At 37.6% G+C, this 25,707-nt stretch overlaps 1 protein-coding gene across 1 annotated transcript in view; it reads right to left on the bottom strand.

Moving 5' to 3' along the window:
* Positions 1–25,453, bottom strand: part of LOC309440067 (uncharacterized protein) — a 36,021-nt gene extending 10,568 nt beyond the window's left edge. The window contains exons 1-5 of the mRNA XM_082053374.1: positions 25,404–25,453; positions 10,543–10,695; positions 8,730–8,832; positions 4,867–5,086; positions 2,489–2,596 (exon numbers count right to left, since the gene is read on the bottom strand). Coding sequence (XP_081909500.1) covers positions 5,018–5,086; positions 8,730–8,832; positions 10,543–10,679 — 309 coding nt within the window. The 5' untranslated portion in view covers positions 10,680–10,695; positions 25,404–25,453 and the 3' untranslated portion in view covers positions 2,489–2,596; positions 4,867–5,017. The remainder of the gene's footprint in view (positions 1–2,488; positions 2,597–4,866; positions 5,087–8,729; positions 8,833–10,542; positions 10,696–25,403) is intronic.
* Between the last annotated feature and the right edge of the window lie 254 nt (positions 25,454–25,707).

Genomic DNA, 25,707 nt, shown 5'->3' with positions numbered 1-25,707 from the left:
ATGACAGCCTAGATTCACATACAGCTGAAATATCAGATGTTGTAAACACATTTTGCTTCACAATTTAAATGCACATTGAAAAATATTTTGTGAAGATTGAGCAGATAAGAATACAGGTAAGAATCTCACATAGATTTAGTAATACAGGGAAGAATCTACTCACACTGAAAAGTCTTTAACATGCACAGCAAAGCTTGTGAAGCACGATGTAGTTACTGAGATTATGGGATCAATGAAGTCCCTACAATTTTTCATGATTTTTCTTAGGTTTCAGCACGATTTTGCCTTTCTGTGTCTTAATGGTTCTACAAAAGATTCAGAGTCATTAGTAGGGTCTTCAGCACAGCTGATCCAGAAGTACTTAAGAGGCAAAACAAGAGATGCTAATGAGGCAAGTACAGCCCATAATGAATAAAGTGGCTTCCAAGTGACCTCTGGTGGACAAGACAAACAGTGTTAAATTTGTTCACTGTATTTCTCAGGAGAGCAGCTTATCCATTTAACTAGCTTACATCCATTCAGTTGAATATTATCTAATATTATACAATAATCAAAGACATTTTCCACTTGAACCAAAATTATTTTATGTAGAAAATTGGAAACAAATATAGGAATGGTAACATTTTGAATCATGAACTTTAAAAGCCTTTGTAACAAGAGGGATTCTTGTTTGTTGCATATATGCCATTAACACTATATGATTAACAAAGTGAAGCTAATGCAATCTTTCAGGTGATATGAAACTCACAAGCAATTTCAAAACCCACCGGTGTTTCTCAGGTCGGGTGAGGTGGTAGAATCTGTTGCTTCCAGCACATGCAAACTGTTGATCACAGCCACCGTACTCAATCAGAAGAACTTTTATAGCTATACACTATGATACAGAATATCCCTAGGGACCTTTTCCCAACTAAATATTTTTAAACAGAACTGGGAATTAATTTTGATCTCATGGCTTGAAGAGGCTTCCAATGTTGGTTTGGGGGCCTGTGTATGCAGAATGCATGTACAGTCTGAGAGACCATGAACCTTATGCAGATCCATGAAGGACCACAAGCTCTCTTCTGGTGATTAGACTTGCTTTCCCTTCCTACTGTTTCCTTACTTCCACCTGGAGCTAAAACTCCAATATCTTCTTGCATGGTTCTAATAATAGACACAGGGGATGGTTCACTGTACAGAAATAACACACTGAAATTGTTCCCAAGGAAAGCCAGTCTGTCTTGGCAACAGTTACCATGGCAACTAAGTCTCCTCGAAGAGGATGATGGCCACTGATCTGTGGAAACCAATCCCTGAGTCATTCTTCTCAGAGACCAAAGGGGCGAGGGGATAGAGTTGCAGAGCCCCCATCATTGGGCTTTCCTCCTTCCCTTGCATTGAAAAGGAACTTCCACCAGCCAGGGACGTTAACTGAAATTCTGCCTCTCGAATGTACCAATCCAGGATGTATTAATTACAAGGCATATCAATAGGCAGCATCCTTAAAGGCACTTTTTGTTTGGTTGGTTTTTCTTTAGCTAGTCACATTAGGGACTGGCTTAACTGTCTGCCAGAAAAGGAAAAATGCACTGGAAAAATCACATCAGAATGTAAGTCAACACAGCCGTGACAGTACTCAGAAGAACACAGATAAAAATGGCAGAGCACATTCCTGTCTAAGTAGTTTTTCAGAGGACAGCGTGAAAGCTTTGAAGAGCTGTACAGCTTTTGATTTTGTATCTTAGACGGAGAGTGACACAGGCACTCATTAGGGCTAGCACTGCTCCCAGAGAGCTGTGCTGCACTTGTAACTGCACAGCCCCAGACCTGAGCCTAAATGAAGCCTAAAGCTTGTAACATGGAGCTTGAATGACAGTTTTTTTGCCTTGGACAAGGGCTCCCATGTTTAACTCTCCCTGACTGACAGTTATGGCTTGATTACTCTTTCTGCTGAAGTGGCCTAACTGCAAGTTAACATCACTTTGGGACAAAGCACATGCTACATTAATTGCTGCTCCTTCCCCTGCACAGCATATGCCTCGTAATCATTGATTGCAGTGGACAGAAACACAAAAGTAAAACCACCTCCTTTACAGCACCATTTGCACATGCTCACCAGGTGTAAGAGCACAACATACACAGCCTCACTTCCCAGCCAAAGCCTACTGTTCCCTTTTCTCCTTGCCAAGCACAGCTTGCCTCAACACCTCCTGGAAAGGTCTGATGTCTCCCACAGGGTGAACCTCGTTGGGTCACAGCCACGGGGCTCCCACACCAGGCTGCAGGGATGGCAACTCTCCTTCCCAGACCCTGCCACCTGGGCAAAGAACCAAAACAGAAACCAGCCATTTCATTTTCATGGGCTTATTAGTCCTGAGGTGTCCCTCTCGAAGGACGTGTGTTACAGGAGACTCTGGGCAGCTGAATAAGAGGCAAGGGGTTGAGTAGAGAGCAGAAAATTAAGCTACCACAATTTCAAACCAATCAGAAGAAACAAGAGAAGTACCGGAGTCTGTCTGGGCTCAAAAGGGCCAGCATGAGGGTGAGCAGGGCTGCACCATGACATCCACATCCAGAAACAGCAGGGTTTCCAGCAGTTTCTTCAGTAACTGACCTGAAAGAAACATTCCTGTTTCAGAAAACATGAATTTTCAATAAAATTATTTCCTCCTGCAATACTTCTCATTATTTATTCTACTTCTTTGATGTGAATGATGCCAGTCTGTGCACACTTATTTATTTAGTCATTAATATTTGGACATGTGCATTGTCATTTAGGAGAAATACCAATTATTTTATTAGATGATAGCACAACCATTGCATGAATTAATATTCGCATAAGAAGCAGAAAAATGTTTTTCATTGGTTTACACTTCCCTTTCCATTACTTGCACTGTAAACTCAAATACAGTAAATGTTTCAGGAAGCAGGTAGACTCCAAAAGACTTTAAAGGAGAGGAAAAAAAGCACCTCAAGCAATAAATCATACACCCTGAAAATTGCATAGTAAATACTTGGAGATATGTAAAATCCTGCTTCTAACCTAAACAAGTAAACAACTTGAAAAATGAGTTCAGACATAAAAATTATGAACTGACTACAAATCAACTACAAACACATTAAAGGCCTGTATTTGTTCAAATACATTATTCATAAGGAATAATTTAAGCTGTAGTTGTATGCATTTTATGTTGCATAAACTTAAGCAAATACATGTAACCAAAAGCTGATTTAAAGAATTAATGAGCAATCGCTAAATAAAATTCTGTTCTTAAATAAATTCCTCCCTGATTTGCAAAGCCGTGTGTTTCCTTTATTCCCATACTTCTGTCAATAGCTGAGCCCTGTAACATTGGGACAGGGACAAACAGCTCAGGCTTGATCAGGCTCTTGCTAAACAAGACTGGTTTGAGGTAAGGGGGGAGAAACAATTGTTTTGGAAATGTTCTTAAAGTATACAAGGTTCAATGGCAACATGATCCAATAGTCTCTTTATGCCAAGCAGCTACATCTCTTCTCTTGGATCCGTATCTTCAGAATTTTTATTAAACAGATGAAAAGAAGGAGAAATGCACTTTTTCACCTCTACTAAAGCACTTCCATTGTCCATTGCTGCGCTGCTTTAGGCATCAAATTTAGCAATGAACATCTCAGGCTAAGAGGTACTGCAACACAATGTTGTACATCTGCATAGTCTGAATTAATGTACCATACTGGCAGTATTATTGCATTTTTAAGTAACTATAAGCGATTGGGAGATTTGGATTTCAGATACCTTTTAGTCAGCTGCCTCAAAAACTTTTTCTGTGTGCTCTGTCAGAGCTGTGAAATTTTCTATAGCAAATCTTTCAAACCAGAAAAGTTACTCATTATTACCAGTCAGATGTGCAAACAATAAGTATAACCTCATGAAATACTTCTTCTTTTTTTTTTTTTTTAATATATCTGGAATCTCTTTTCCCTCAACTCCTCCTCTTTCCCCTCTCTGCTGGCAAAACCTCTCCAAGATGGGCACAGAAAAGCACACCCACACAGCCAGGCGCCTGAGTGCCTGTGTGTGTCTCTCAGTCCACAGCTTCACTGAACTCAGTGCTGGCTACAGAAAAGCATAACGATCAGGCTGGATTTGCACTAACTGCACTGCGCTAACTCCACACTAAACATGTATATTATGCTGAAGCAATATCAAAGGAACGTGAGATTTATTTAATGAATAAATGATACACATTTACGTGTCTTGAATAAAAACAGCACAACAAAACTGTAGCTAGCACCACTCTCAGTTTTGTGTGACTGAATTTAAATTGCCTGATCTTTAAAGAATTTAAGGTAGATTTCAAATATGTTTATTTCCATGTCCTTCCAGTAATGTCTCCCTCGTTATTTTCTGGAGTCCTACAAGTTAACTCTTGTTATTTATTCTGTGATTTCTGATATTATATAGAATTATAGAAGCCTTAGTAAGCCAGGTGCTTTAGATAATGGGGAATGTCTATAAATGAACACCTTCAATTATCACCCCCCAAAAATTGTTACCCACACAGAGAAGAGAACTAGTCTGACTTCAACAGTTAGCTGACTTTCTAAACTGAATTTAATTAAGATATATATGTGGCTTGAACAACAGTTGAGACACTGTGAAGTTTTTCATTGACTTTGATTAAGCACGTATCAGAGATAATGTCGAACTAAACAAACAAAAAAATCAGACAGCAAAAGACTGACTTTTTTTTTTTCTCTGTCATAGAAATGACTTGCAATAACTACTACAGTACAGCAGCTCATATCACCTACTTTGCAGTAATATTTTATCAGTTCTCTGTATTCACTTTGTCACGCATAAACATGAATTGTACAAATAATTTTTATTGTGTTTTGACTTACCTTCTTTATTTCAAAAACACCTTTAAGGTTCTAAGCAGTTTTGAAGCAGTTTCACAGCCCAGTCATGGGGCAGATGCCATTTTGCAGATTGAGGCTGTGTAGATAAATGCTCCGAGCTTTCCTTGCTTCTTTGAGAGGCATTTGCAGGCTGTTACATAGAGGATGGACAGTAAAGCAGAACAACCTGCTTCTCCCCAGTGGCTTGTCTGGATCTAACTCTCTTGAATACAAAGACAACAGAGATCAAGTTTTTCCTTTTGTAAATGTCATGCACACTTTCCCCACGTTATGGGCTAAACTCAGCATGGTCTCTCTTTTTAAAATGTTTGTTTTAAAATCCCTCCCCACTTATGACACCAACCAAACAACTATCTATTGTCCTTGATCTTTGATGGCATTAATACTCATTAGAAATCAAAGCTGTTGCTTTTGTAGAGTATCTTTCCACAAAATGTGTCTTGGCATTTGAAAAATATTAGGGAATGAATCCTAACTGCTCTAAAAAGGTAGTTTCCAAAAATAAGAAAGTTTTCAGGATTTTTCAGATCCAGGATTTTAAAACACTAGGTCTTTCCAAAGAGAGTGAACCGAAGACATCTTGACACGATGACAGAAATGCAAAACCAGGTTTGTTAATGTGTTCTGACAGCACCTCTTAGTTCTCAAATACCTCTCAGTTATATCCCACCCAACATGAGGTTTGCAGCCCAGTACAATAAGAGCAATTGTTATTCTGTTAGTAATTTCTCTGGTATAGTCTGAGTAATTTTATATTCAAGCTACTAGTCATATAAATCTTTAAAGCAAAGTGATGTATATGATAGAACATGATCTTCTGGCACAGACTGTTTTCTGTTAGTAATTGCTCCAATAGATGGACAATATTTACATCAGGGGTGTCTAACTCATTTTATCAGGGGCCACATCAGCCTCGTGGTTGCCTTCAAAAGGCCAAATGTAATTTTAGGACTGTATAAATGTAACTACTTCTACACTTGTACAGTCCTAAAATTACATTTGGCCTTTTGAAGGCAACCACGAGGGTGATGTGGCCCCTGGTGAAAATGAGTTTGACAGCCCTTGTTAAAGTCTCTAGAGCCCCTTTTTCACTACAGCCCAAAGACACTTGTCATCTTTTTGAAAAGTCTAGTATCCCAAAGTTTTTATCACCTCAATGAGAGCTGTGGGTTTCTAGAATTTTTTGAAACCTACCCAGTTGTTTTGTAAAGAAGCTTAATGTAACATACTGATTTAAATAATTCTGAAAAATATGAAATAGATACCCAACATCTTTCATACATACAAGAAGAGCCCTAAAAAACAATTCTCTTTTTGTCCAAATGTTTTCTAACTTGCTTTTAGATAATCATAGGTTACATCACAGCTCTTCTCACAGAACTGTGAATTAACTAGTAAATGGTAGATAGATAAATAAGGACACAGGAGGATTTATTGTTGTTAATATCACCTTTCAGTAAAAGAAGTGTTAATTTCCTTTTAGTGAGTCACTACCTAGCAGACAGTTTCTCTTTGTCTAAAAGTGATAAGAATAGCAGAATATGAGAAAATTTTCACTGAAGACAAAACAAATGAAGAAGAAAGTCATGTGTCTGAAAAAGTTCAATGTGGGATCCAAGCAGGAATGATAAAATATTGAATTTGTTACTGTGATACAGTACAATAATAACGGGGACATCATTTATGCAGTGTAGTCCAAAATGTTACTTAAATGTGATGCACTGGCCACATATAAAACAACACGCACATTTATATCAGGTAACAAATAACCCAGGAACAGGTAGATTAAAGAGTCAGAAATTACTAACAGGATCCATCTTTTCACTTACACATTTGTCCATTGTTCTCTTTTTATCACTCTATGTATTTCTATTGATTTCCAGTTTGCATTGTAGAATTTTATTACCTACATGCCTAAGCATTTTTCTTGTCTGTATATAATCTATTTCAGGTAACGGTTATGCATTGCTGTTGTTTATCTTATAGCACTGCTCTCTGCTGACTTAGAGAAGCAAACTGCCCAGAAACTTGGCAATGAAGAGCTTTTGAAGTCTCAAGTTACCTTCAAAAATATCAGTTTTGAATATTTTCCCACCGGCAATCATGCCTTTTGGGAACAGGAGAGTGAGGAGGACCCAGAAGCACAATACATCTAAATTACTTCCAGCACAGCATAGCTGAGTGGCAGTTTCTAGGAGCCTGCTGAGCAAGGCCACATTATTTCCCTGAGTGACCCATGTGTGAGAGAACTGCATGCAAATGCATAGCTCATTTGCCAGTTTACTTTGATGTCAGTTCAGCTGAATACTGCTGTTCCAAATGAAAAGTTTAAATGGGTTTCCAGCTCTGCAGTTTTCTGAAAGATCTGGGAGGTTCAGGATCAAAGGGGTCCTGGAACGAGAAACATTCTGAGATGGCTTTTACGTCACGCTGGTGTTACTATTTTAAGATCCTGGTGAATTGCTTCAGCCAGATCTCTGATGAAGCTCCAGTAACTCTGGGAATTTTTTTTTTTTCTTGGAGGAATATTGTATTTCTTGTACACATTAATTTGCAATTGTTTATGCCACGAGTGTATCACCCCCAGCCGTACAACAGCTTGGCTGTGTGTCTCAGCTGAGGACAAAACAAAACCTGTAAACCCCACGGGTGCTCAAATCACTTGCAAACCCAATCTCAACCTAATTCACCTTTCAAAATGTATCTGTATGAGGGAAGTGACTAACAAAAGCTGCTGTACCTATGCTACACCAGCTTCTCCTATCTAAAAACAAGGACCTTATCTCACCCTGAAAAGAGGAATTGGACCTTTTTCCCCTGCTTTTATAACATGTTTGTTTACCTTACCAGGCTTCTGTCTATAATGGTAGACTACTCTTTTCATGTGTCTTTTGTTTCCTTTAAGAAAAGGCTGAACTACATCACCCATGTCTTCTAGTGTCTTTGAACTTTATCCTTTTTGGTCCACACAGACTATTTTTTCCCAGAAGATCCTCAATACTTCATGATCCAGCGAATTGAATCAGAGAAGCTAAAGAGAATGAGCTAAAGAAAAACAGTGCAAATAAAGCAAAACATTACTTTAGTCTCATAGCTTTGTAAACATTTGCAGATTGCTCTTAAAACCACTACAAACAGGCTGTAATAACTAAAAGGAAACCCTAATCTTTTATAACAAATGCAAAGTACAAGATCTGATCCTTATGGACCTTAACTAGAATTGCAGAATTGAATATATTTCAAAAAGATCAGATGTTTGCATTTATATCCTTCCAGAACGAATTCCTATAATTGCCTATAAAGGCTTCTTTTGGGCTTTAGTAAAATTGTATAAATGGAAAAGAGGCATTGGTTTCTCAGCAAGTTTGCTCAATCAGGCTTTGTAAAGTTACCTGATGGGAAGAGATACAATAGTAAAGAAACGTCAGTGCTACACAGTGGATTTGTTCTTTCATCATAGTAATATGTCCACTATAGTCTATTTTCCACATACACTAAACAACTACACTGACCCAGATATAGTGGAATACATAAAATATCATTTCAGAAGAAAATTCTGTCTCTCTTCTGAAATTAAAATCAACACTAACCTCTAATACTGCTTTCATTAAGAGTGGTTTCTGTGGCAAACAGCAATTGCTATGTGTTACTGTGTGGCATCACAAATTTTGCTTCCTTACTTAATTTCAGAATGTATTGAATTTATTGGAAAACATGTAGTTACAATATTGTATTTATAGCTGTGCCATGATGATGAAATAGCATTACCATAAGGTAAAGTAATTGTGATGATTTAATACTGGCCCTATTAGAAGCATGTCTGGACTTCAGTCTTTGTTACTAACTAAGCTGGGAGGCTCCTTCAGCTGGAAAATGGCTGTGATTTTATCTTGGTCTGCTTGTCTTTCTTCAGTATCCTCCTCATCATCTCTGTGACTCTCAGGAATTCTGCAAGGAGAAAAAGTGCAAAATTTTATTTCCTTTCTCCTTATATTTGCATAGAATGTCATTAGGTGCTGTTGGCAATGACATTTCTAAAGAGGGGAATGTGGAAAGCAAAAGAAGATGTTACACAGATATGTATCCTGAGAGGACAACGGCAAGATAAGAATTATGAATAAGTATGGCATATTTGAGAGACACTTCTGCCATCCTCTCCAGGCCCCTTACAGGGAAGCCACAAGAAATACCCATGCAAAGCCACAGAGAAGCTCTGGAAATCCAGTAGTCAAACAAATTGGAGATAACTGGAGAAGACCCTGATAATATTCTGACATGATGATAAAAATTTTTGTAAGAACTGAGGTAGAGTATACAATTACAGAAGACTCTTTTGCAGGGGATTAGTGCAGTGAATAATTTGTTAGAAGAGGCAAACCTGCCTCCTCTTCTGCCACTTGAAGCTACAGTGGTCATGTACAAGGCTGCATGTCTGTGACCAGATCCTGTGGGACCCTTATCTTCCATGTTGTCCTCTTCAGCTGCCTGCTAACACAGGTGAGCAAATAAGCCTCCATCAGTGACTAAAAGCCAAGGAAGGGGTGGAAAGTCTTCCTTGCTTGAATCAGAGAGGTTTACATTTTTCTGCCTAACTAGTTTTAGTGAAGATGCTAAGCATACTGCCTTAAGGTTTCCCCTAAAGGCACTATTCCATCCTTCCTTCAGGCAGAGAGATGGATTACGTGACCTTTCACAACCTTCAGCAGCCCTCTCTTCTATACTGCTCATTTTTTCATTGGTTTAGTGCCTTAGTATTTTCTTGCAAGCAGCTTCATTTTGTGGGCACCAAATCTCTTATGACATAAAGAAATAAATCTAATGCAATTGTATTTCTCAGACTTCTGAAGTTAAAGTTAAATTTCTTTCCTTTAGACCTCTAGAAACATGAGATTTCTGCAGATTCTAAAAGGTGTCAGAATGATGCTTCCAATGGGTCCAGAAAGCTTCAGCTTTTCATATTAACTGCTTTTAGTTTTAACATAATCCTTTAAATTGCTTTAATAATGAATAAAAATTCCTCAAGTGATTTTGATCATGCTTGGTAAGGATGTCAGCTGAGCATTCCCTAACAGCTAATGAATTCCTCATTATTAGCAACAACTTATATTGAAAAGAATACTTAGGTCTACAAAATTTCCCTTATTTTGGTCTCTCTTTTCCTACTCACTGATATTATGTAAAATTAAAAAAAAAAAAAAAAGTATTTATAGATGTTTCCAGCTTTAGTGTAAAATCTCAAGATGGGTTATGTATAATACAACTTCATATTTTCCTTAAAAAAAGGCATGAAGAAAAATTCTTTAAAAATTTCAGAAACAACTTCACCAGGAACTGGTTTAATACACCACCAGACTTGAGCAGATTTAAATATGGTAACCCGGAATTGAAAGACCCATAGAACAATACTTGTGGAATATTGCTCTCACAGTTTGCATGGTGCTTTCACATTCATCTAGCCTTTCAACATATAATTACATGGAATCAGAAGATTTTATAAACCTCCAGATTACCTCTGCTCACAAACCTTCTATCCATGACCCACAGGGTAAAGAGGACTGTACTAAGAAGGACTGTACTAAGCATGGTTCTAATGAAGAACAGTTGAATGTAGTTACCAGGGAGACAAATTAGAGAAAGACATTTTTTGTACACGGATACCTTTTTGCCCCCATTTCTTCTCTACTTCTGCTGTCTTTGCCTGGCTTTCCATTCTGGTGTGGGTTTGCAGCGGTGGAGGTGCCACCAGGAGCACTGGTGCCTGGGGCTGATGTGCTCAGCATCGGATGTAGCAGCATCACTCAGTCAGCTGGTCTGGAAGAGTTAATGACAGAGTTACCATCAGAGCTGTTGAGCCTCTTTAGCTGCACATGCTCCATAAAGTAACTATATTAAAACAATATGGGTTGGTTACCACTTTTCATTCTGATTTGCTGCTTTGTAATACATAGCATGAGTGTTCCTGGAAAGCTCTTAAATAAGCCCTTTAAGAAAGAAGCACTTAAAAAAAAAATTAATTGTAAAATCATCTAAAATTTGGAAACCCAAAGTGGTAAACTAAGATTTTGTCACATCATACTGTAAGAGCCTTGGCATATCAATACTTCCAGATGCATTTCCCCTTGCTCATAGTTCAGGGTCTGTGATGTCTCCTGAAAATAAGAGGACTTCAGAAATGGGACAGGTGTCCAACAACCTTGGAAGCCTTTATTCTTTAAGACTAGGGTGATGAGTTGGTGAGGGCTTTAACTGATAATTATGCAGTTATTTCTCCTAAGCCATTAAACTTCCTCCTTGAAAGCAAAATTCAGCCCTTATAACCCTCTCTCTTGATATCCGTTTTTGCCGTTTTCCTTGTTAGCTATAGCTGATGCCCATCACATCTGAGCTTACAGTTCCTCTGGATTCCTTGAATTTATTCAAACAGAACTGCACTAAAATCCAATTTACTAAGCTTATGGTTTTGTAATCAGCAACCAAAAATCATACAGACCTGATCTACCAAATATACATTTATCTTCCCAACCGTGAAAAGAAGTAGATATGCACAGATAAGCTGCTTTGTGTGAATGACGTGAATATAAGTAAAGTTCAGAATTATAATCTCTCAATAATAATAAGATGATGCACATCAACATATCTTCTGTAAAACAGGAAGCCAGAAATAGGAATTACTTCAGACACATTTAATGGGTGCCACATGTTATGTTAAATTCAGCATTATTATACCAGGTGTGTCATCAGAATGTCATCTACCTGAATACAGACTGAATTTTTTGTTTTTGAAATCACCTTTTCTGAATGCAGCTTCATTTTAAAAACAGGGAAAATAAAAACTAGAGACAGAGAGAACACTCAGTTATTCACTCTGTATGTTTTATTGCTTTGCAGAAGTTTTGAGCAGAAGTAATTTTGGAGTTCAAACTTCCATTAATCTGCTAAGCAATTAGTAAAATGATCTCAAATTTCTCCCCTGTGCCACTATATTTTAGGTACATTTAAGTAATTAATCTGAACAAATAAACTCTATTTTTTTTAATGTGAAACAAATACATTGTACAAACAAAGGAATAGCAGATGACAGCTAATTAACTGATATGTCTACTTCATGGCAGAATAGAGACCAATAGAGGCTTCCAGAGTATTTGATAATAGCAGAAACAATATCTGTGTAAGTTACTGTAAGCTATTGCTTAAGCCCATCCAAATGCTGATCAAAAGTCCAATAAAAGCAAGGAAAATATTTCTATGGACACTAACAACTCTGCATCATGCCTTTGTCAATTTGCATCACGCTCAACTTGGCAGCAAATCCCAAATCTGAAATACAAACAGAAAAAATTCTTCTTCTGCAATATATTTAGGTCAGTTCATATTCTTCAGACCATATCTGGAATTCCCATTTTTTCCCCCACTCCCAGATGTCTTTTGTCATCTATTATAATATATAAAATGAATATCTGATTATGAGCTGTTATATTAGACATTCCACATAGGTGCCTGTATCTACAGCAGGAGAGTGAAAAAAGTGCTGATGCTTCCTTTCAGTTTCACACATGATCTTTCCCCTGTAGTCAAAATGTCAGTTTTTATGATTTTACTAATTTATAGCCCCGTGCTCAAAACCAATCAGTGCTGAGTAATCAAAATATTTTTAGAACTTAATAAAGCTGTCTGCCACAAATAGAACTTCTGCAGTGTCTTGTAGCTGAGCATGTCCACATACTTCTAAATGGCAATGATTTATTCCTTGAGCCTGAGTTGGTTAGAGCTGGCACTTATCATTTTGGGATTGTACCAGGACAGGGGGGTGCGAAACTGGTGGTAGCAGTGTCCTTCAGCTGTTTACTTGCAATCAGAGTATCCTGATGCAAAGTAAGGTACATGTGTTTCAGTACTACAAAAAACCTAAAGGCATGCTAAACATCTACAATAGGAATTATTTGCATATGTACAAACAAAATTTCCAGTGTTCATACAGACATTTTTATTCTTTGGTCTTTCAGACAGGTCCCACTAAATCATAAATGTTTGAACACTTCCTCATGTTTAAGCATTTCTTACTTTATGTCAGTACAAAGAATCATTTTGTTGAATTTGCCCTGTAAGACATTTATAATTTGTAGTTAAATGGCTGCACAGTTTTAAAATTTGAACACTTACTTGCATCCTGCCATTTCCATGCCACAGAGCTAATATGCAACCACAGTCTTTACACAGGCAGCTATTTTTAAGAAAATGAATTGCTGTATTTACAGCCTGATGGGCATGTTTTTAAAACCACAATTTTTGCAATATTTATGCTCTGCAGTCACAACCACATGCTTGTCACATCGATAATTTTGCACCAGCCTTAACAGTCATTTATGTCTCAAGTTTTCTGTATTAACAGTGTACATTTAGAGCTGCACTTTGTACTGCTGTCAGGAAAGGAGAAGAATTAAAATTCAGTGCCAGTGTTCAAAACAAGATAGAAGCACATACTGCAATGGCTGCATAAAAAGAGCTCCACGTTTGAAATCTAAAATGTAAACTCTTTAAAGAAACAAAACTTGGGAAAATGAGGTACTGTTGCTTCTTTAAAGAACATAATTAAGAGAGACATGAAAGACGTAAGTAATTTTGAAATTGCATTTTAGATGATCCCTAACCTAAACCCTTCACTCCAAACATATAGATGCATATGTATACACTATGGATTAAATGACAGGAGCTTTGGTTTCTCAGCTGTGCCAGTTTACAGTAAGCAGGAATGGCACTTACCATAGTTGAAGCTACGACCACAAGAGCGATCACAAACAATGGAAAGTTTAGTGTTGACACAGTAAATAAGTGCACTGAATTTACTGCTGCTGCATGCGCTGCAGGTTGTCTTGATGATTCACCTTATGTCACCTGTATACACACCTGGCTTTTCAGAAATGAAGATCAGTTATTTACAAAGGTCACAGAATCTTCTAAAAATTGTCCTCAGTACAATGTACTTTGATACATGTATTTTTGCTACTCTCCGTTTAAACTAGTTCTTTTGTTGCTACCCTCTGTCTGTTTAAAACACGGATTACTCTGGGACTGAGCAGGATTCCCCCCGTGCATCTGTCCCTCCCTCCTCCTTCCCCTTCACACCCTGTTCTAAAGATCCACAAAGATTAAGATAAAAATTGTGCATATATATGTATATATATCAATATATATACATGTGTATATAGTTGCTACAAGGCTTGTGCTTTGACAGAATATCATGAGTCTGGGATATCACAAAGGAAGACCCTTAAGAACAGACTTCAACACTTCTGGTAAAAACGTTTACCTGCTGGAACTGTTTCTCTACTTTACAGACTCTAACAGCCTTTAAGTAATCTTAAGTTTATGCCTTCCCAAATAACAATCCAACCTACAACCTGACCTTACTAAGAGTAGTAATTAGGAAGTGAGAAAATTGAGCTTACCATAACAGGAATTCTTTCAGAAAATATATTCAGAAGGAACACACGAGGACAAACACTAGTATCGAGAGTTAATCTTTGCAGTCTAGCACCTTTTCTTAAACTCTAAGGGAAAGACCATTAAATTCCTGTTTCCATTTACCAAGAGATTTCAAATTGCAGGATTGTTGCTACCTGTCCATGGAAAGAAAGCACACTGGTTTTGATTCTTTATTTTCCCTCACAGTAGAGATTGCCAAAAGCAAAAAGACCACATAAGACAATAGGACAACCAAAAGATTGCTCTTACTTCCAGGTAGAGAATGAGAGAGAAAGATATGGATAGATGACAGAAAGATATGGATGACAGTTCCTGCTACTCAAATAGCTCACCAGCGTTGAGGCCAAGAACTTCTGGGCAGGGCCCGTACTTTTTGAATCATTCACCAACTTTACTTCTCACTGCTTATAGACCCTCTCTTGATCCCCTTCTCTCCAATCAAGACCTCAGACTCAATAAAACCCTTTCCATTTTTTCTTTTCCTCCCTCATGTTTGCCTGAAATCCCCCCTTACCCTGCATAGCCTGTGCAGAGTTGCCACATTACAGTATTTTGTTCAACATTTTTCAAGTAATGCACATGATATTGCTGACTTTATTCAAAATTACATGTGCTCAGTTACCCAACAAGGTCATGCTTCCTACAGGTATTTTGGCAGTTAGTGAAACATTTGTTATGATTCGGTCTGTTCTAGCCTCAGGGTTTCACTCACAGGACACACAGTATTTCACTTAGTACTTCTATATAACACTCTATCAGATGCAGCTTTTTATTTAAAAAAGGAAAGAACTCATATTTTGATGTGAATTAATTTTTGTTTGGTGGTTTGGTTTTGTTCATTTGTTTGGTTGGGTTTTGTTTTGTTTTTGTGTGTGTGGTTTTTTTTTTTTTTTTTTTTTCCATGGCTACAAGTTAAGGGAAGTCCCAGTGATATCTGATGGACCATTAATTATAAAAAGTAATCACCGGGGTTCCATTTCAAACTAAAACTGAAGAGAACAAGCAGATAAAGTAATCCTCCAGGTGAAATGCTTCAGTAAATAACTAGAAGCAGGGTATTCTGCTGCTTAGACATCTGATGACTGTAACTTCCACCTGTGCCTTGCTGAATTCTGGCAGCAGGCAGGATTGCTTAGTCTGTTATTGTTCAGCCAGCAGGATGACTTTGTTGTGGCAGGAGATTTGGGACAGCTTTCTTGAATGAAGGCAGCTATCAGAACAAACTGGTAAATGGAGAAACAGGACTTCACTTGAAAGAGCTTATGACCTGCTTATCTATGAGTATCTATGACCTGCTTATCTAAGGAGTAATTTGTGCTGTAGGATGTTTAGATTTTGATTCAGCACATCTCATTGCCTCTTCAACCAATTGTGGGTTGTTAACCTGGTGTACTGTTAATATTAAGTCTTTTTTATTCAATAAACAGGAAAGGTGTTTCTACTGTCATGTGGCAATTGTAGAGATGAAATTTAAATTACACTTAAGTGAAGTATATTCCAGCCAAAGCATAATATACAATATTGATATTCATGCTTACCTGGTATGTCACAAATAAGCAGCTGTGAGTCCTTCTTTTGAAAATATTACCTTGTATTTTGTTACTTCAAGTGAAATATGCTTTTAGATGTACTTTAATGGTTGAAGATTGTACGTGCCACTTCAGCATAAGCAAGCCAGAATTCATTATTTAACTATGTCCTTTAATTATGGGATTAATCTTCAAAGCATTATGGAGTACATTTGCAAAGTCACAGAGAGAATAAATGGATTATAGAGGATAAAAAACATACAGGGCATAATAGGCACCAATGGTATAAATGAGTGGTGATAATGAAAAGATGCACATACACTAAGGCTACATTTGTACACCAAGATTACACAGCATATGAAGGAAGGAACCATGATTCTTCTGTCCCTTTACACCTGCAGAACAGGTGTAAAAAAATCCAGCTATTTATACGAGGCTATTCTAATATTTTATAATCAGCTGTTTCTTGAAACTGCATGTTATGTGTCAGTTTTTATCATCTTCAGTAGAAGAGCTTCAACATATTATGGGCCTTCTCAATTAAAATTCTTTATTCAATGGAATCAGAAGGTGGGAAGTTCCAATTTACTGTAGTGTCCTTCACAATGTTATTAGGTTATTAAGTTAAAACATTTTTCTTTTCAGTCACTCTATTAATGAGCTCTCCCAGATGACCACTATGGAGGTGTGTACTTGCTTCAACTTCGGATAGGCTTAAAGAAGTTCCATTTGATTAAGAATCGGTTCTCATCCGTGCTCATCTTGGCCTTTGGAAGTTGCTGGATATACTCGAGAATTATTTATTTAAATGAACATCACATAAGGAGGCATCGGTGTTGTGAAAGTATTTTAAAAATGCATTTTCACTAGCAGGTGAAAGAGGTACACCAAACCAGACTGTCTCAACTGCCATTTTTTTCCCTAGTTTTCCACTTTTTATACTTAACTGATAGAGCTAGTGTTTTGTTTCCAAAATATTTAAGATATCTCAGCTGCGTAGTGTCTGCATACTATTTTGACCTCTAAGAAACTATGATGAAATGCATATAAATGCACAATCCTTGGAAGCTATATTTTGGGTTAAAAAGTGCACAAAAATTAGTCAGACATTTTCTTAGGAGATGTGGTCCTATTTCTGTTTAGAATTCTATTGAATTAGACATCGTAAAACTAATAGCCTCTCACTGAATTCTCTAAAGAATATTCAATGTGCAATCTGATGATCTTATCCACTTCATTTACATCTGAAAGGGAAATGAGAAAGAAATAACTTCTAAAATCTATAGACCTGTGTTTGCATTTTTAGTATAAATAACAGCAATGCAGGAAAACTCAGCTGCCTCTAGAATGAGTCCCAAGAAGAGAGCAGGATACTGCAGCAGTAGTGAGGAGTTAGAGCAGACCAGACTAGGACCACTCTGACCTTAGGCAATTCACACTACAGTCACATTGTAGATACCATCAACCTTGTTTTAACCTAGTTAGTCTGGTACAAAGAGCACAGAAGCTTTGAGAGATGAAGAAGGTACACCCATCCAGTGCCAATGCTGGGAAGACACATGCAGCCCAGACTGAAGTTCACACCATCACAACAACGTTTTATCCTCAGAAAAGCCAAGTAGTATTTAAATAGCTAAAGCTATTTCAGGTGTGTTGTCATATTCTTTTCAATAAGCAATTAGGTGATCACTCATTGATACAGGCTAACTCATTACATTCATCAATTATGGCATGACTAAGTGAGGAGAACTAGGGGGAACATTTTCCACATTTCTGGGCTAGCACAGGGAGTAATAGAATAACTTTGGTTCTGACATTATCTGAGATACAGTTGGCAGAGCAGAAGTCGGGTAACCTGGAACCCCCTGACTTCTCCAGGGGAAGCAAGGTCATATTATAATCTAATTTCAAAAAGAAATAAAAATGATTGGGGCTTTGGTACAAAAATGTGATATGCTGGAATATTTGTCACAATTGTTATTTAGCATTAAAAAAAAAAAAAAAGTTAAATGGATTTGTAGTTGACAGACAAAGAAAAGAAACAAGTCACTACTGGACTCCTCAAATTTTGTGGTTTTATATAAATGATCTACCTCTACAGGAAAAAACACAGTTATCTCTTATTAGCAAGGTTCTTCCTGTGCCTATTGAACTGTACAGAGATATTTTGACTTAAGCACCTGTCATTGCATTATATAGGATTTTTTTTTATGGTATTTTTATTCATGAAAAAGCAGAACAGTCAGTCTTTTGACATGAAATCTAACCTAACAATATGAGGTACACTGAGCTTAAGATATTTGAGGATAATGCTTAATTTGCCTATGATGGAATTAATCTCTGTGCAAATAGTTAACATAAAATATATGCAATACTTATCTAAAAGAAGTGGATCATTGGCCACATGTCTAGCTATGTACCTCATGCAGGATCTACTAGTCAGAAATATTTATTTTATGTACACAAATCAGTTTATTATTTTCCCTCTTAGGTATTAAAAATTATGATTTATGCCTATGGTAAATAGTTTAAAAATTAAAACAATTTTCTAAAAAGAAAACAAAAAGAACCCTTTCTGTATTTTAGACTCAAACCTCCACAGTGCTCTGAAGTCCAGTTTTCACCACATCACAGAAGAAATCTTGGGAAAAAAATCAGTGTAGGGGGATGAATGGATCCAAATAAGAAGACTGAGCATCAGGAAGAATTCAGAGAGGCAGTCAGGGTAGGTAGGAGAGAATGCCTTGTATTTAAAGCAATGCTGCCTAGTTGCTTTATCTTAACACAGACGAAATACGAAGTAGCATCATCCTCGGTTCTCCTCGAGCGCAGCAGAAGGCTGCTGACTGGAGCCCTGACTCTCTTCACAGCTCTGCTGCAGACTCCAAATTCCCTGAGGAAGACCAGTAACTACCCAGCAGTAACTACTGCAAGAGCTGTTTTCTGCTACCGAGATAAAAAAATGTCCTTGCTGTATCCCCACATCAGTGTTCCAGTTGCTCAAACATAAGGAGATACAAACAGATCAGAATGACATTTGCTAAAAACTGAGAAACGAACCAACCCTTGGGGTAGGGAAACTAATTAAGGAAAATAATTACTTTCATCCATTCCTTGAAACCCAAATCCAACAGATTTGCTCTGCTGTGACATTATTGTTATGCAGAATTTCTTGGCTGACAAAATGATTATGTCTATTAAAAGGTAGGCAGTGTCTGTACTGAGGAAGATGTTGGACTCTGAACTCTCCTTGGAGAACCCTTGTGTACTTTTGATGTTCTACATCAAATCCTACCCAAAGGCATGCATTCTAGCAGAAGCCAAAAAGGTCAAGTTACCTGCCTTTCTTGTAGTAATTCCTTTAATCATTTCCTAATATTCTGTGTCTATTTAAACACAAAAACAATATGTTCAGTTTTTAACTGGTTCTTTGCTTTCTGTTGTTTTCTACATTCTCTTCCCAGCCTTGGTGTGGCATAAGATAGCTGTTTGGAAACTACTCTCCAAGTGAAAGCACATAATTCTCCCTGGTTCCTGAGAACTCAAAAAGCTACAAAGCTGTGAGGTTATCCCAAGTCTCTAGACCCACCTTCTAGCCAAAATTTTGAAGCAGAAAATAAAGCTGATAAAAAATATTAGCTAGCTCTCATCACAAATGCAGTCTTTTCCCTAATATTTGTTCTCTTATTTTTTACTGCCAGACAAAATAAAAACCTAAACACAGATTTCTAAGATTATGAGGACTCAAACAATGACAGCGCTAACCTTATACTAAGTGGCAATTTTATGAATTCTGAGCACAGTTCAAGTAATACCAACCTAACAGAGAGCATAACACGATCATAAAAGTAATAGAAACCAAATTATAAAAGTTTGTTTTGTATCTATATACATTACTTCCAACATTAAAACCCAAAATTTGTAACTCAAACTGTCTCCCTTAGTTGCATCTAAATTACTGGAAATTAAAGAGCTTGTAGTTTAAATTATGATAATTCAATTACTGTAGATTGTCACTTGTGTCACAAAAATAGAATTTGAATTGAACTTGGGATAAGCAGGAAAAGAAGTGGTACTGCTGCCAAACTTAAGCCATCTTTCAAGCCACATAGATAACAAAGACATCATCTATTATACTAAGTGCATTTTATTTAATAAAAGCAATAAATTAAACTAGAAAATTGATGTGCTCATTAAACTGAAGGGAAGCGTATCTGAATGTCTTTGCCTCCAAAATTACATACACACATGTACTAACAAAATATATCAAAGGACTGTGGGTGACTTTATTATGGGAAAATATGCTTATTCCTATCTGTTCTCTTAATTATCCTTAATTTTTCACCAAGAACACTCTGTATAGTTTCAAAAGACAACTAAGGAATAAAAATATTCTGACAACAACAATGGGATGATAGTACAGTACCATTTTCGTCCAAACTCACTTCACTTTTTTGCTCCTATAGACCATGAACTAAAATTCTATGGAAACTATTTCTCCTTTCATTTGTGTTCAGTACTATAAATGTGTGTACAAACATACATCGTTGTGATGTGGACAGGAAAACAGAGTGGCTGTGAAAATGAGAGAGGGTCTGATAACACTCAGAAGGCATCTCTCATCTGCTGACCTAGAATCAGCTCAATCAGTTTAATCAGAACCACAGAACAGCTCCAGGAGGAGACATTCAGAGCCTGGCAGTGGTTTTGTAGCTTTGTCTTTGTCTAATATATTATTGTTCTTTAAAACTTGTATTTATGGTGCTTCTGTATTTTCTAATTGGCATGCAGAGGTGATCACAGTCAGAAGAGATATCAAGATATCAAGAAAAAGCAGGAAACCAGTATTAACTGTAAAGCACAAGAATGTATTATTTTATGTCTACATCCCTTGCTATCTTGACATAAAAATAAATTGTCTTGTATTTTGAAGCCAAGGATATTCAAAGTACTAGCTCCAGGTCATGGTGAAAAGAGAGGGAGAAAATTAAATCGGTAAAGCAAAGGTAAGTTATTACCTTGATACTCTCCTTTTGTTTACCAGTAGTATCTAAAGTTCATATCAAAACATGCTGAGATATAAATTGGATAAATGGTCAGATAAATAAGGAAAATTTATAATTTCTACATATCAAGCAACATAAACATCAGTTGCTGACAGTAAAACTAAAACATTAAAACTTGTGTGTGGTTTTTTTTTTTTGACTTGCCTGTATTTTCCATAGTTTCTTCACATATACTCTCTTGGGGTTTTGTCAACATTTTTCTGTGATTTTTCCCCCCTCTACCTTCTCATAGGCTTGTGCAGGCTGCCATGCTCTCTTGGTATGCCTTTCACGTGCTTTTCTTCACTCTGGCCTTTAATATAAAACATAAGAATTACTTATCTGTCATTTTTCTCTCTTCAGATCATTTTAACTCATAGTTTCCACTTGAGAAGCAAAAGTACAGACAAGAATGCATACTAAATTAATGTGAATTTCTGATATGCTAGGTTATGAGTTGTTTTTCCCCAAAAGCTTCTAACTACCCTTTGAATTTAAATATACATTTAAATACTGTATGAAGTAACAACTGCTTTTTCAGATGAAAGTTTTTACAAGAAACTTGTCTAATGCACTTAGCACAATGCTCTTGACTTTGCTGCACTTTTTATATCCTTCTACAAACCAACATGGTAACAGTTTGAAATTGCTTCTAAAGGCTGATGGTTTGAAATTGCTTCTAAGGTGCTGCTAAGGTGCCTGCTAAGGTGCTGGAAGAACACATTAACATAGGTGTTATAGAAACAGAACAATGCCATCAAAATACTTTTCAGATACCCCCTCCTAAAGTAGGAGCCTTCAGTGGCAGATGATGATGAGGATAAGGAAAGCACTGCCGATCTGTTGGGCTGAAGCATCCCCCTGAAACTGACCGGGCGGAGTCTTTGTTCAGCACATAAAATGTGGGTGAAACACTGCGTTTAAACCATGCAAAGGACTGTTTTGACTTTCTTCACACTTCCTGCTGCTGCTATCAGGCAGAACCAGGGGAAAACCGGCTGGGAGAGAAGATGAAAATAAACGTGCTGTTCCTTAAGGGAGAATAAACTGTACCGAAACCAAATGTTCAGATTTCTCTGGTACATTCGGAACACGGGGAAAACGCTCGGAGTTGGCAGCCTCCCCGCAGGAGGCTCCGGGAAGGCTGTGCGTGTCTTCCAGCCACGAGGGGGAGCGGCGGAGCCGGGAGTTCGCGGCCCGAGCAGCGGGGCCGGGCCCGGGGCGGCCCCGGCAGGAAGCGGCAGCAGTTCCTCGGGGCCGGCTTCACCACCACCTGCAACCACCTTGGCCAAAAGCAATCCTTTCTTGGGGCAGAAAACTGCCACCTTATATGTTTTTGCAAGGCATAAGGGAAAGAGAACGGCAGGCTGAACGGGATGCCTTTATTTCTGTGTGAACACTTCACCAGGCAGTGATGCTGACTTAACCCCAGTCTGCAAAAGCTGGCTGGCTGCAGTGTAAGCAGCAGGAGAAGCCAGTGCTGCACACTACTCTAGGCCAGTAGCGACTGGTCTGACAATGGCTTTATTGTCTCTGTGCAATTTGCTTTCCTATGATTAATGGTGTAGTCACATTATATAGAATTATCATCCCTGTTGCATCTTGGATGTTGCAAGGTTCGGTAACGGAGTTAGAGGAATTGGGATTCCTCCCTGTCAAAGGTTTAATTGCAAGGTGACAATAAACAGTGGCAGATGCTCTCTGTTAATCCCCCACACAACATAAAGGGTGATAGAAAGATAAGGAAAAGAGTCTCTTAGGTAGAAAGAGTCTTGCAAGTTGGAAAATATTTAAAGGCTTGACTAATGCCACTAATAAATAGAGAAAATATACAAAATACACAAAACCAATCTTGAATGTCCTGGGGTAGAGCAGCTTTGCCCAGTATGGAGTTGGCGTGACTCCAGCAGCTGCGGGGCAGGCACCCAGAAGTCCTGGGCAGGACTTCACAGCAAACCAGAACTGGATTCAGGGATGCAGGGTCTCAGGCCTTGGATCACAGGCACAGGTGGCAGAGCCCTCTTCAGATGCCAACCACAGTCAAAGAGAATGAGACCCTTGTGATCGGCATCTTTTATAGGGTATATGATGCATATAGGATGGAATGCTCAGTTAGTCAGTTTTAGTTACCTGTCCTATACACCCCTCCTTGCAAATACGCCCCTCTCATGATGGGATGTGTGAAATCTTATCAGTCTTCTTGGTTATTATAGCAATAAATCTAAACATGAGTTTCTTCTGCATTTCATTGGTTATCTTATCAGTCCTGGAGTGAACAGCATCTCGAAAAATATGCAGCTATCTTCAGGAAAGTGCAGTTACCTAGAAGAACTTAGCTGAAAGGAAAATTCACTAAAAGAGAACTGGTCTTGTTTTTGATAAAACCAGGACACTCCCTTAGTTTGCTAATACTTTGATTTCTCAGCTCCAAATGATGCAGTGCTTTCTAGCCTCGATAATACAGACTAAAGTACTGAAGCACACTGCCATCCTGCCTACACTAATGTTTCCTCAAATGCTGCTGTTGCAAGCATTTATTTTCCAGATCCACTTGTGGCCTTTCTGCATCAGAGTTAAAGCACATTGCTGAGGACAGGGCAAAGCTTTTCTTCATTTGCATAACCCTGCTCCGTGGCTAGAGAACACATCAGGCTCCAGCACCGCTGTTTTGATGAAATGTACTGCTGGTATGTTTCAATTAGATTTTCTCAAAGAATATTACTGACTCTCTGGAGAACTATCTTACATCTGAATCGCTAATCTGAACATGGCACACATTCAGTTACCCCATTTCTTTTTAAAATCCAAATTTCACTAGGTTCCACACAATCCTATTCCTCTTGTGTGCTATAAATTATCAACTCCAGCAATGCAGAGTCATGAAACTGTAACTAAAGAGGACGGTCCTTATAGCAACAAAGTAAGTGCCAGAGCAACTGGTGTTTCATAGCCTTTCCTTCTCTTATGGTGTCTTTATGCCATAAATGGTTGATAATTAATTAGAATATATAAATTCAAATGTCTTCAATCTCTATGCAATACTTCTGTATGAATTCTAATCATTGTGCAGCACAGAGCTCAAACTTTGCCTCACATACAGTTGATCAAGGTTATGTTATTACATGTGAATCCTAATCCCTTCTCTGCATAAGTACAGACAAATGTTTTTAGCCCATTTAAATTTGCCTTAATTGTTTGAGTCCATCGAAAACTGAATGTACTTTCTGCTTTGTTTTGAAAAATTGCAATAAATCAATAGGCAATAAGCTGTTTCTCTAGATATTGCAGACTTCTGTTAGCCATTAAAAAGTAAATACAAATTGTATTCCCTGGTGATATAAAGACACCCCACCGTTTTTGCCACCACCTACACTTTTACCTTGATATCCAAAGACAGATGAGGCTCTGTCATGATTTTAGGTTGCAAACAGTCTTTTGACTCCTCTATGCCATTTATTCCCATGGAGATAAATCCCTTCTTACATGCGGAAACAATCCCGTATTGCCTGTAACTGATTATCAGTCCCAAGACTACATGAGAAAAACTGGTTGCCCTTCCTTACCCAGTTACAATGAATAAAGTAATGACAATGCCACATGTCACCTGGACATTGTCCTCTACCTATGCATCACCATGCTCCTCCAAAAGGCCTGTATATTTTATTAAAAATATATTTAACAAAAACAAATGAGAGAAAATGTGAAATTGCCTATATAATAGCCAGATGGGCAGTCTATTTAATGTTTTTCTCTGATCATGCGTAGGAAAGAATTTTCATGTATGTCTTCTTGTATATCTTTTAAAGCAGAACTTTAACAATTCTTTCTTGGCTCTACTGCACATTACAAATAAATCCCAAGCTAATTCTTTTTCCATCAAAGTATTAGTTTTTTTACTCTGACTATATCCAGCTTAAAATTTAAACACCAAAGTCAGATATTGTTTCTGTTACCTAATGAAGTGTGAAATGTTTTAAACCGAAGAATAATGAAATAACATCCTTAAGTGCTTTCTGTAAATCTTTAGGGATCCAAAGTCTTTATCACAAATACATAATGCCTATCCAAAAACTCTCAAATAGTAAATGCTTGACACAAGTCACAGTGAACTGAAGTATCACTTTTGCCATATTTGCAGAAATTTTCCTACATTTATGTGTTTTACTCAAGTAATGCTCCTGAAACTGTAGCTACTTTTGAAAGCTGACAGAAGATAGAAAATTGAAAGACAACTGAACACATACAAAATTCTGATCCTCTAAATAATACAGATATCACGTCATGAAATCCACTCTTCTCTATTGCTCCAGAACCATCAAGTTGAAGAGATAATTTCTGATTTTGCTGGCTACTGCACTTGCGTACTGTCTTCTGTAATGCAGTACGGTTCTTTAACTCTGAAGAGGGACAGATAAGACTTCTCTGAGCTGATAATTAGGTCTTTAATACTTTAATATCTTACCTGCCAATGCAGGAAAATGACAGACAACTGGGAAAAGAAGTAGAACAGAGTCACCAGTTCTGCATCACTTCCCCCATCATCCATGGTCACTAGAAATAAAGAACATATATGGGTTTTTCTAAACAATTAATTGTGTTTCTCAAGCTTTTGTTTACATCCTAAATTTATATAAAATATACCTCATTTATTTTTATGTAGTTTCATGCATTTTTATTGCCACAAGCATTTTATCCTACCCTTTGTACTGTCTCCTGGTTTCATAGAGTTTTGTTTTCAGGAGTAAAATGTAGAGATGAGGAAAGAG

This window comes from Streptopelia decaocto (assembly GCF_964273445.1).
Source record: "Streptopelia decaocto genome assembly, chromosome: 5".
NCBI classification, from domain to species: domain Eukaryota; kingdom Metazoa; phylum Chordata; class Aves; order Columbiformes; family Columbidae; genus Streptopelia; species Streptopelia decaocto.
This window is presented reverse-complemented; position numbering and strand designations above follow the sequence as displayed.